The 12,136-nt window shown below is 45.1% G+C and overlaps 1 protein-coding gene across 1 annotated transcript; it reads left to right on the top strand.

The window, feature by feature from the left end:
* Positions 1–1,330: 1,330 nt before the first annotated feature.
* On the top strand, positions 1,331–10,312 carry PRKRIP1 (PRKR interacting protein 1). Its single transcript, XM_053366971.1, has 6 exons — positions 1,331–1,520; positions 5,434–5,512; positions 7,268–7,368; positions 7,762–7,847; positions 8,532–8,599; positions 9,631–10,312. The coding sequence occupies exons 1-6, from the start codon at positions 1,404–1,406 to the stop codon at positions 9,732–9,734; spliced, it is 555 nt and encodes a 184-aa protein (XP_053222946.1). The 5' UTR covers positions 1,331–1,403; the 3' UTR covers positions 9,735–10,312.
* The last annotated feature ends 1,824 nt before the right edge of the window (positions 10,313–12,136 follow it).

Genomic DNA, 12,136 nt, shown 5'->3' with positions numbered 1-12,136 from the left:
AGAAACCCGATACAATATTTTCAATTCAAAATAGGATATTGCTGCCCAAATTGTGTGTATGGTGGAGTCACTTAAAGTCTAATCTACAGCAACAGTATTGTGCAGAATAATTCTCTTATTAGAAAGCCACCCAGCATTGGCCCGATTCTGGTTTTTAGAAAGTTAAGATTTCATACAGTGTGGCTATAGCAGTTAGTGTGTAGGACTAGGAAACACAGGAGACCAGGGCTCAAAATCCCACTTGGCCATGAACTGTGTATGCCATCTTGAGCTCTTTGGAGAAAAATGTGGTATCTAAATGCTACAAATAAATACCCCTGCCCCAGGGTTTGTTCGGGTTTTTTTGGACTAGTAGGCTAGGTGGTTGCTGTGTACTGTTGTAGTTGCCATATCTTGCTGTGATTTCAGCAAATTTTGTTGCCTTTAGGGTGGATTTTTCAACTGCTTTGTACCCACATGGACATTTGTACTGTAGATGTTTGAGAGCCCTGCCAAGGGCTATAAAGTGGTTGATTGGGTGGGTAGTTCAGGAGGGAAAGATCATGAATTAATCTATTTAAAATATCACTTAACTCAGCCTCCTTTTAAAAAAATACACACACCACAAGCTCTGCTTTCCTAGGTTATAAAGGTTAGGCTGTTGCTGTAAGCGAAGAGACTCCACTGAAAGCTCCTGCTGGCAGTGCAGATCAAAACCAGCTAAAATCTGTGCTAGTATATCTATGACAGAGTGCAAGGTCACCACTTAAAAGTGCAATAGGTAACTGGTATTTTTTTAAAGTTGCCAGGCAATATGTTCATCAAAAGCGTGAATAGGAATTGTAGGGTTGGATCATCTGGCTCAACCCTCTGCAATGCAGCAATATGAAGCTTTAACGTTTGAACAATAAAGTTCCTAGAAGCAGCTGGCAACTAACAGTGACACCATTGGTATAACTTAATGCTGTGGTGCATTTTTTATTTTTAAAAAATTATCACTAGCTGCCAAGCCCTGAGAATAAAAGAAACAAAACTAATCCTTACGTTGTGTGAAGGATAATTAAATTTGGCATATAAAGAAAAACAGAATGCAAAAAAAAACCCAAAAAAAAAACAAGACCGCGAAGCATTCTGGGAACTCCCCCCTCCCCTCAGAAGCGACGCTAACACGCATTTCGAACGAAAAACCAACCGCCGTTTCTGGCCTGTTTTTCGCGCCTTCATTAATATGTAACAGACCTCATGAATATTCTTGGAAAGGAGGCGGAGCGAAGGGGAAGGCGCGGGACAAGGAAAGGAAGGGAGCCCCGCCCCGCCCCTTTCGCAAGCTGCCTCTATGACCGTCGCCCTCCGTGACGTCATCGGTCGGGGCCGCGGCCTTTTGCGCAGGAGAAGGCGGAGGGGAAACCAAAAGGGGGGGCAGGATGGCGGCGGGGCCGACGCGGCCCTCCCGGCCCCGCAAGGAACCGCAGCCGCTGGTCATCCCCCGGAGCGCAGCGGACGAGCAGCGTCTGAAGCTGGAGAGGCTCATGAGGAATCCGGTGAGGGGGCGGGGCATAAGTGTTGGTGGGCGTGGCTACTTCTCCCCGCTCCCACCCCTGCAGTGTAGGCACCAGGGCCTCCAGTTGGGGATAGGTGAGGTGGAAACCCCCCCCCATTTCTCCCCTCAATAACTACCCTCTTACTCAGTTTGCTTCAATGAAGAGGTAGAGGCCCCCCTTTTATTTCCTCTTTTCTCTTATATTTGGCAGTCCTGATCTGCTCTCACCAGGCTTGCCCACTAATATATTTTTCCCTCCCCCAATTCCTAGTTAACTTGTATGAAGAAGGGAGTACAGTGGTACCTCGGGTTACATACGCTTCAGGTTACATACGCTTCAGGTTACAGACTCCGCTAACCCAGAAATAGTACCTCGGGTTAAGAACTTTGCTTCAGGATAAGAACAGAAATCGTGCTCCGGCGGCGCGGCAGCAGCAGGAGGCCCCATTAGCTAAAGTGGTACCTCAGGTTAAGAACAGTTTCAGGTTAAGAATGGACCTCCAGAACGAATTAAGTTCTTAACCAGAGTTACCACTGTATTTGCTTACTCACAAGGGGAATCAAGTGCACGTAAGGGGGAAATTCCACGCGCCCCCCCCCGCTCCTCTCATAATACTGAAACCTGAGTTTATGTGATGAAGCTGGTTGGTGGTAGATTCAGGACAGACGAAAGGAAGTACTTCTTCGCACAGTATGGAATCTGTGGAACTCACTGTCACAGGACGTGGCAGTGGACACCAACTTAGAAGGCTTTAAAAGGAAATGGGGAAGCTGATGGAGGATAAAGGCTGCACTATGGCTATATTCTACCTCTAGCGTGAAAGAAAGGCAGAGTGTCTCGGAAGACCAGTTGCTAGGGAACAACAGCAGAAAAGTGCTATTGTGCTCATGCTGTGATCATGGGTGTCCCAGGGGTATTCAGTTAGCCACTGCGGGGAAAGAGGATTCTTGGCTTCTAGTCTTATTCAGCAGGGCTCTCCTTATGTTCCTTTGCCACAATCCTATTGATCCCTATCCTTCCCCAATGCATTTGCATTATTAGGTAATGCTAGACCACTCATCAAAAATGATGGCAAAAACAAAAATGAAGGGTGGAATGGGAACTTTAGAGGTCTGGGAGAATAGAACAGAGTTTGCCTAGTGCCCCAAAAGTGAAACAAGTAGGGTGGGAGTTTCTTAGATCGATGGCACAACACAATATGAGTCTATACTCTGAGAGTGTCCATCTGCAGATAAGCTTAATACCTGGGTAGGTTTATATGATACGAAGTTGAAGGTGTTGGTGCCCTCATCCCATCCTGTTTAACCAGGCCTTTTGGCAGTGAGTGTCTCCTTCTGCTGAAGCCTTAGTTTACAGGGGATTCATTTGCCCGCTTGCCCCAGGACCGAGGAGAGAACAAAAGCACCAGGGGAGCAACTTCTTCTTCGGAGAAAAGAGTTTTATTGAGATCTGCGCAGAGGCAGCCAGTGGAATACTTTCCAAAGACTGGCGGCCCCAATACACGTACACAAGCATTCTTATACTCAAGAGCATACACCCGTCTTCCCAATCCCCCCAATCAGCTGGCAAGGTTATAACTTATTACCTTATATGGCATATGGCTATATGGCTAGCTAAGCCCCCTCCCTCCCTTGTTTGTGTGTTCTTCTTCTCTTGCGTTACTCAAGCAGAAAGCATAAAAAACAGGAAACAGGTCTGGCCCACAGAGTGAAAACAACTGCGGTTTTTGTCAACTGCCTCTTTTGCACCTGCAGAAATCAGCTTGGGCACAGATAATATTGAGTTTAACCTTTTCTTCTCCCTTCACTGCCTTTGTCTTTCTTGGCTTGCATGTATGCATTTATGGAACAAATTTATATGTTGCCTTTCCTCTATTTAGGTCTTTGAGGCAAATTACAAATGTAGCTTGAATCTCATTGGTTTTGTACTTGGTGGGAGTGGGCATCTGCCTATAGACCTTACAGCCTTGAGCACTCCAACAGACTCCTGTTACTTTGCGCTTGCCTACTCTGCAGGACTGAACAGAGCTCTCTAGAGTAGCTCTCCATTGATGCCTCTATGGCAGCATAAAAAGGGAAGGCATATATTTAAATGGTCATCCATTAATATATATATACATATAGAATCATAGAATCATAGAGTTGGAAGAGACCACAAGGGCCATCGAGTCCAACCCCCTGCCAAGCAGGAAACATATATATATATATATATATATATATATATATATATAGCCGCTTTTCTGTGCAGATGCCTTTCCAAACTGGTGTACAATCAAAAACAACAAAAAGATACAAGGAACAGCAATGCAAAGTTTTAAAACTACAACTCAGCAATAAATTTCTTTTTAACAGAGCCAGATAAAAACTTATTCACCCAGGCCATCTCTCAGCTAATAAACATCATGCCTGAAAGGCCAATTGAAGATTATAGGCCCTTTCAAAAAGCCTGCAATTTGGAAATATCCAAGGGAAGGAAGTTCCATAGTGGTGAGGCTACCATAGAGAAGGGCCTCTCCCACATGACCACCCACCTTACCAGGGAGTCGGGACACTTGAAAGCCTCTGAAGCAGATCTTTAAAAGTGTGGGCAGCCCAACAAGTAAAGGTTACTTATTCTTACAACATAGTGCATGTTGACTCTGAAGTAAAGGTGCTTCCAGGCTGTCAGTGTTTTCAGGTGGGATTCAGCCATATCCTGGCAAGCACAGGCTGCACAAAGAAAGCTGATGTGAACCTTTTGCGCAACAAAACTACTTCTGTGAAAGATCGGAATTAATTGCTACAGAAAGTGACAGGAAGATGCATTGAAAAGTGTGGGATAACACTTGCTTTGATGCAATGTGGTCTAGTCCCCCACGCCAACATCTGGAGGTGACATGAGTCTCCACTTAATGAGGCTTACTACGCAGTCCTGCGTAGAACATGCTTTTAAATGTGCATTGCCCTGAACACTTTGTGTGTGTAGATTCATAAATGCAATTAAATGCATAAATTCTACTTGTGTGGTTATTGCAGTGAGTGCTTGTGGAGAAGGGCAGGGGAGAGCTTAGTGTCCTATTCTTCACTTCCTATCTCATTCTAGTGCCTTTACTCATAAGTAACTTTAATCCTGCAGTTCCCTTCTGAAGTCCTTTGAGGGAACGCACATCTGTATATGTGGGGTCAGCTATCTGACCCTACTCTCCTAAGCACGTTCAGCAGAGATCTCACCAATTCTGTCTGTTACTCTGAGCTGCTCTGTGTGTATGTGTGTGTGTGCGCGTGCACATCCATGCATATATGTATGTACGTAGCATGGGATTGTATTCAACAAGAAAACCTGTTACTTCATTATATTCACACACATACAGAAAATAGGTTAGGGTGGTTAATCCCCATTCTGAGAGCCTGAGCCAACATTTGACTGGTTTTTCTGGCAGCAGGAGAAGAAAGAAAGAAATAGATAAGATGCAACACTGGGGCAGGCAGAGAAGTGCAAACCTCCCAGTCCAGCACCCTGATGAGGATGCAAGTCATCCCCTCCCCAGTCATCAGATTGATCATTTGATACATGGGGTAATAAGAGTAGATAGATGAGTTGAGGAGAGGGGAGGTCTGTGTGACCTATATGTACATGTGTGTGTTCTTTGTGTAAATGTGTGTGAGAAGGCCACACCCACCCTGGCATGTGATCCCCAGAGGGTGGCCAAGAGTGAATATAGCCCTCAGATCAAAAGGATTTATCACCCATGATATAGCTAGTGTGACACTTTATGGTCTGCAGCCAAATGCCCAATAAATTCTTGGGCAAAAAGATCAGTTCTGTTTTCCTTAATGTTCCCACTTCTGTTTAGATCCATGCTCTAATAGCTTTGAAGAATTGCTCTCTCCTCCTAGAGAAACAGTGTCACAGTATTGCTCATTTCTTGTTGCAGGATAAGACAGTTCCAATTCCTGAAAAGCTCAATGAATGGGCGCCCCGTCCGCCTCCAGAATTTGTCAGAGATGTTATGGGTAAGTAGCTATTTTTAGGTGGCTTCTTAGCTTAAGCACTGTGCTTCTAGAGGAATGTGCTTAATAGGGAAGGGAAATAGATGAGGATTGAGTAGTCATAAGGGGCTTGAAACTTTGAAGGGGATGAGGGGGTGTTCTTGCAGCCATCTTGCCCTTGCCATATTACCAATTATTTTTCACTGGCATTTGGGTGATTATTGATATGAGTCACACTTCAGAATCCCCACGGTTTGAAATCATGTGTGACGTTTGTGACCATAAACACAGAGAATCAGAAGAGTGAATGATTCAGGCTCTGAGATGTGTGCACACTTAAAAAAGTAATGTTTACACTGACGAGAAGCAGCATAGACAAATGGGGTTCCAAATCTGGGTCTTCTGTAGCCAGGGCTCTGTGTATCTGTCATGATCCTACAGGAGTGTTGCTTTCTGAGAACCCTGGTCTTCACTCTAGAAGAAAAGCAGGTTTTTAGCCTGCATGGCTGAAAAGATATCCTTCAAAATGGTCTATTGAGATCTAAGAAACCAGAGGAGTTGCTGGATGAATTTTCAGGTGCCTGTAGCCATGGTCTCTGTGTCCATCATAGCTTCTTAACCCTCACTGTGACAAAGCTAGAATAAAAATGCAAAATACTAACGTTTGGAAATTTTGTTCAATTCAGCATAATTTATGCTAGCATATAGAGTTTGTGTGTAACAGCAGAAGTTACCTTTAGTGAAATGAATCCTTACTTGGAGCACACCTTTAATTGGAAGGCACTCAGAATGAGACTTAGTATAAAATAAGAAAGCTTATGTTTATTAAGGGAAGTTCATTATTTTTAAGAGAGAGTTCTTTTGTCCTAGCTAACTAAGTAGTTGGTGAAACAAAGAAGCCATGCTTGCCTCTTTGTTCTCAGAAGATACATCCAAAATAAGCTTGCCACTTGAGTTCCAGAGAAAGTTTGAGAGGGGAGACAGAAATGAAAGAGGATGCAGCTTTGACTTCAAAGGACAGAATCACAGAATTGTAGAGTTGGAAGGGATCCCAAGGGCCATCTAGTCCAACTGTCTGCAATACAGGAATCACAACTAAAGATTCTCTGACAGGTCAGCACAGAGATCAAAGGGAGAGAGGCGGCTTGGAGGTTTTCCACCCTACCACCTTAACCACATGCAGACCCTTCTAAGCAAACTGAGCTGCACCGCAACGTCCAGCAATTAATAAATATGCACATTTGTGCTTTGTCTTTATAGCATGGTTTATACACAATCCCATGCCCACGGGTAAATCATAAGCTAGGGAGCATTACGAGCCTGTATCTAGACAACTAATATTTGCCTTCCTATAATCATTACAACAAACCAAAGGGGAAAGTGGTGATAGCATTTGCTCTGTTCCAGCCAAAGGAAGGGCAAGGAGAAAATGGAGCGAACAAGGTTTCTAGGTGTCCCCAGAAGCAAGGTCCCTAGTGTGGCTGCTGGTTTCCCAGCAAGCTTTCTGTGTACATTTGGTCCCGGTCCCCCGGAGAAAAGGAGAATTTCTTTTCAGGCTCAGACTAATTTCCTACTTGTGTGAAATGCGATCAAGCCACTAGTGAAGCTGCCTTTCATAGAGTCAAGTCTGCCCTTGTTCATCTAGCCAACTATCGTCTCCTCTGACTGGTAGCAGCTTTCCCATCACCTGCCATCTGAGATCCTAGGAGGCACCAGGGTTGCCGCCTGCACTTGTAATGCACATGCTCTGCCAATAAGCTGTGACCCCTTCCTTGGCAGGTTCCAGTGCTGGGGCTGGCAGTGGGGAATTCCACGTCTACCGACATCTTCGCCGGCGAGAATACCAGAGGCAAGATTTTATGGATGCCATGGCTGAAAAGGTTGGGTGATTCCTTTGGCTGACCGTTTCTGAGTTGTTGTACTGCCTCCTTCCCTACAGACCCTTATCAGGTGTTAAAATCAGTGGAGAATTACCTCTTGGTAGTTGTGCCATCCTCTGAAGTTTGGGGGTGGCAGCCTGGGAGAGGGCATTCTCTGCAGCAGCTCCTAGGTTGTTGAATTGCTTCCCCAGAGAGGTGTGCCTGCCACTTCCACTCTACAGTTTTCATGAAATGCTGAAAATGCACCTGTTCGCTCTGACCTTTGCACCTGAGAAAGGTGTTTTCAAAACCCACTTTATTCCCGTGACTATAATTTGTTTCAGCTTTTTAAATATTAAATTGTGGCAACCCGCCCTGGGATTGTAATGACATGTTCCCTGTGATTTGTCGCAGCAAAAACTGGATGAGGAATATCAGAAGAAGCTAGAAAAGAACAAGATTGTTGCGGAAGAACAGACAGCCAAGCGCAGAAGGAAACGGTGAGGTCAAAGTTGTACAGGAAGTCTAGGGAAACAGGATCCAGAATGAGGGGAGGCAGGAAGGGTCAAGGGCAATAGTTCAATATTTGTTTACAGTCCAAAATGACTTAAGGGCCAGACTAGAGGTTCTTCCTTAATATGTAGCATGGAACTACCTATCTTGTTTTCCCTTAAATAATTGCAGGCGCAGGGTGAGGAAAAGTTCTTGCCATGGGAAGGCACAGGTTTGATCTCAACACTGTCCTGCCGTGATTGGCATAGTGGTCTGATTTTCCATGTGGCTAGGAGCCTTAGTGGGGGAAATCTCCACTGACAGAAAAACAGGATATGTAGCTGCCAGTCCTATGAAGGAATAATTCCAGTTTTTACCTCTAGGTGGCTGCAAGTCCACCTCTCTGCAGTTCCTGGAAACAGTTTCCTAGAGAGGCAAATTTCATCCTACCTCTAGGATAATTTGGGAACAGATAGCAGTTCCCTCCTGGTAAACAAGGCAAACATGTTTCAAAGCTGTTCACATGCTCTTCCATCAGCAGTGAAATAGGTTGGGTTCCAGAGCATTAAGAATTGGCATTTTAACAACTGCACAGCTCAGTTCTCTTTTTGCTAGCATCAGGGTTGGAATCTGCAGAATGTTGGGGCAAAGGGCAGCTTGTTCATTTGGAGCATTTAATTCTTGATTTACAGGCAGAAGTTGAAAGAGAAGAAAATACTGGCGAAGAAGAGTAAGCTTGAACAAAAGAGCGAACATGCAGGTAATGTGAAAACACATCTTCTGGAGTTCAGTTCACCAGGAAACTCCTTCTGCTCTCAAGTCCCCACTGAAATGAGTTGAGCTTCTGCCTGCATCCAGATGTGGGTATCTTCCAGGGAAGTCCTTTGGGATTCTGTCAGGGTAGTCAGACCAAATGACAGCACAGCTCCTGATGAGAGAGAAAGAGGTTGCATAGAGCGGCCTTCCCCAACCCAATCCCCTTTTGGACTACAATTCTTATCAGTCCCAACCAGCACTGATGAGAATTGTAGTCCAAAACATGTGGAGGGCACCATTGGAGGATCAGAAGCTCCATGGACTCAGATGAGTTGAGGCAAAGCAGCTGCCCCCTCTGCAGGGACAAGGAACTCTCAAATATCTGCAAAACCAAGGAAGGAGGAGCTGTTCTGTATAGTAATCCTAATCCTGGGTGCCTGAGGCAATGGGAGGACTGTTGCTTCCAAGTTTTTGTTGGGGTTCACCAAAGTGCAGCAATGTCTGTAGGAAGGGGAGGCTGTAGAGTTCGCAGCCCAGTGGGGAACATGACCTTGATTCTTGAAATGGGGAAGAGGTGCGCAGTGTTGTTGTCCCTACCAATCTGAGAGAGTTGGAGAATTAGGAGGATTGTTCCTCCCTAAAACAGGCCTGCCAGAATTTGTTGGACACCAACTCCTATCATCCCTACCCAGCATGCCCAATGGTCAGGGATGGGAGTTGTACTCTGGCATCTGGATGACCACAGATTCCACATCCCTGGCCTAAAATGTGTCTCGCCATTTTGGGGAAGGCAGGGAGAAAAGGATTGCCTTGCCTTTGCTGGGGGAGACCAAAAAACCTCAACTGTAAGTGGTCAGCCATACCTCTGGAAGCTCACAAGCAGGCCAGAAATGCATTTTATCTTCACCATCTGATCCGCAGAGCTATCCTGACTCTGAATATGATGGTTCCATTTACCTATCAATCCATAATATTATTCAGTTCTTTCTTCCCTGAAGCAAACAGCCTGATCATCATGTCTTTTACCGGCTACAGATTCCGACCATTCCCCAAAGCAGCAGACCAGTGAAGAGGAAGACGAAGGCACTTCTGAGGAAGAGGATGATGCTGAAAAGCCCAGCTTCAGGATGAGAAGATGATGGTGCTGACTCTGTGGCTGGTATCCAGGTGCTGTTGGAGAGCCTGGCGTCTCAGTTGAGCAGGCTCTTCTGAGCTGTTTCAGACCTACATCACGGCAGAGGTGTTGCCATAAGGACCCCGCAGGGGTATCGACATCGGAGCCATGTGAAACGAGAACCTCTTCCAAGCTTGCTTCTGTAACTGCTGTGCAGTCTGCTTACAGGTTTTCTGGGGAAAGATGCCAGCATCCTGCCCCCGTGGGCCTTCTTGTTCTTCCTAGCATTGCTCCAAAGTGGTGTCTCTCTGAAAGCTAATGCTTTATCCATCTGTGTTTTCAGGCAGACCCTTTCCCCCTGAGAGACCCAAGTACACAAATGGGTTTGTGTGGCCTTTGCTCTCGGGCAGAGAGTGACCTGGCTTTTTCTATAACGGAACTTGACACAAACTTATTCGGGAATTTCGGTTGGGGTTGTCTTCACATTGCTGCTGCAAGAGTTGGTTCACCAACACTGCGAGGAGATCGCTCTCTTTGTTTCAAAAATGTGATGTAAAACTTCTGCCCTAAAAGTTTGTTAATAAAAGGGGGACATTGAGTGTTTTCTTGCCTGTTCGTGATTGCTGTTTATATTGGGCAAATTAACGGTGAAAGAGAGAGAAGTGAGCAGAGAGGGATTGCGCCTGTCACTTAAAAATCTAAATATACCCACTGAGCCTAAAAAGCTTGGCAACCACTGCAGTCTGGTATGGAGACTGCCAGGATGGTGCAGAGATCTCACAGAAAAGCTGTTTTGAGAAGGGACTTCAAGGATGTAGGTGCAAGGATAAAATAGGTATAAAAGGAGAATTCCTGGATGCCAAGATCCAAGTTTGGGGCAAGAGCTCTTTGGCGAGAGAACGTCAGCAGAGATTTAAAATCACAAAATATTCAGCAAAGCATGGAAATATAGGCTGTTAGTCCTTTAAAATATGCTCTTTTGAGTTCCTTCCAAAGTCGCTCTTTCCCCCCAGCATAGAAGAAGACTACATGTTTGGCAAGTTGTGAACTTGCGAACACTCCAAAGGTCAGGTTCATGTGCTTCAGAAAATCGAAAAGGGCATAAAACTTGGTTTAGTTGCAAAGTGGTGAAAGTTCCTAAATTATTGGTATAGGAACTTGAGAGGCTTGTTATAGAGTCATGCAGCTAAACTGGAGCAACCAGCTTAAACGTCTTTACACACTGAGCTCAAGTAGACTAGGAAGGCGAACAAAGGCTTGATCACCTAGTCCCTTCCCAGGTGAACTAAGCCTGGTTTTAACCCCTTTGTGCATTAATTAGATTTGAGTATGTTGGTTATATATGAGGCTGGTTCTCCCACAAAGGAAAGAAGGAAGGTGGCCGGACTGAGGTGTTTCAGGAGGCAGTTCAAGGCACAAGGAAGGACAGGGAGAAAGCTTTGGACAGCTGAAGGCAGTGAAGCGAAGGTCACAGGAAGTGATGTGTCCAGGTATTAGGGCAGAAATATTGGACAAGGCCAGGTGTGTGTGAAGACAAGAGCAAGGAACTTGGGAGAGATCTGGGGGTGGGCTACAGTCAGGTGTATCTATTTAAGGAAAAGGGAATCATATGGTCCTACATTTGGAGATTTAAGCCTCCTGGTATTGTGATGGTAATCTTGTGCTTGTAAGAACAGAGGAAGGGGCTGCTGGATCAGGCCAAAGGCCCATCTAGACCAGCAACCTGTTCTCACAGTGGCCAACCAGATGAAACCAGCAAACAGGACCTGAGCTGCTGTGGCTTCTAGCAACTGATACTTAGAAGCATTACTGCCTCTAACGGTGGAGCCGTAGTTTAGCCATCATGGCAAGTAGCCACTACCAGCCATACCCTCCATGAGGAGCAACAGCATGTTTAGCAGCAGACTGAAATGGGGGCTTCTGTCTAATTCTCAGTGGTTTTATTGATTCAAGTGCAAAATTATAGGGAAAAACTGTCACAAGGAAAGACTGAGTAATGCTTTTAACTTCACATATTCTGCTGAAATGCCGCCTCCTGGTTCAGTGCTCCCCTCCTCACATCTCTTGATTAAACACTTAATTTTGTTGCATTCTCTTGCAGACCAGTCTTGGCGTATTTACACACTAGAAAGTCCTGCTGGGTTCAAGACAGGTTGCTCTCTAGATAGGTTTTCATAGGAGTGTTGTGTTAATCTCACCTTAGTTTCCTCTACTGCTATTTCCACCATTTTATGCTTCAACAAAGACTTGCTGTGACTAATTTAGTGGCAGAAAACACATTTACCTTTTCCTAGAATTCACAGCATGCAATTTGAAAATCATCCTCATTTCTGCATTATTAATAGAAGAAACCAAACAGCCTTCAACCTATTTGTAGAGTACATCCAAGCTCTCGCGTAGAACATAGTTCACATTATATAAATAATT

This window comes from Podarcis raffonei, chromosome 15 (genome assembly GCF_027172205.1).
Source record: "Podarcis raffonei isolate rPodRaf1 chromosome 15, rPodRaf1.pri, whole genome shotgun sequence".
Lineage (NCBI taxonomy): Eukaryota > Metazoa > Chordata > Lepidosauria > Squamata > Lacertidae > Podarcis > Podarcis raffonei.
The sequence above is the reverse complement of the archived record's forward strand: the minus strand, read 5'-3'. Positions and strand labels throughout refer to the sequence as shown.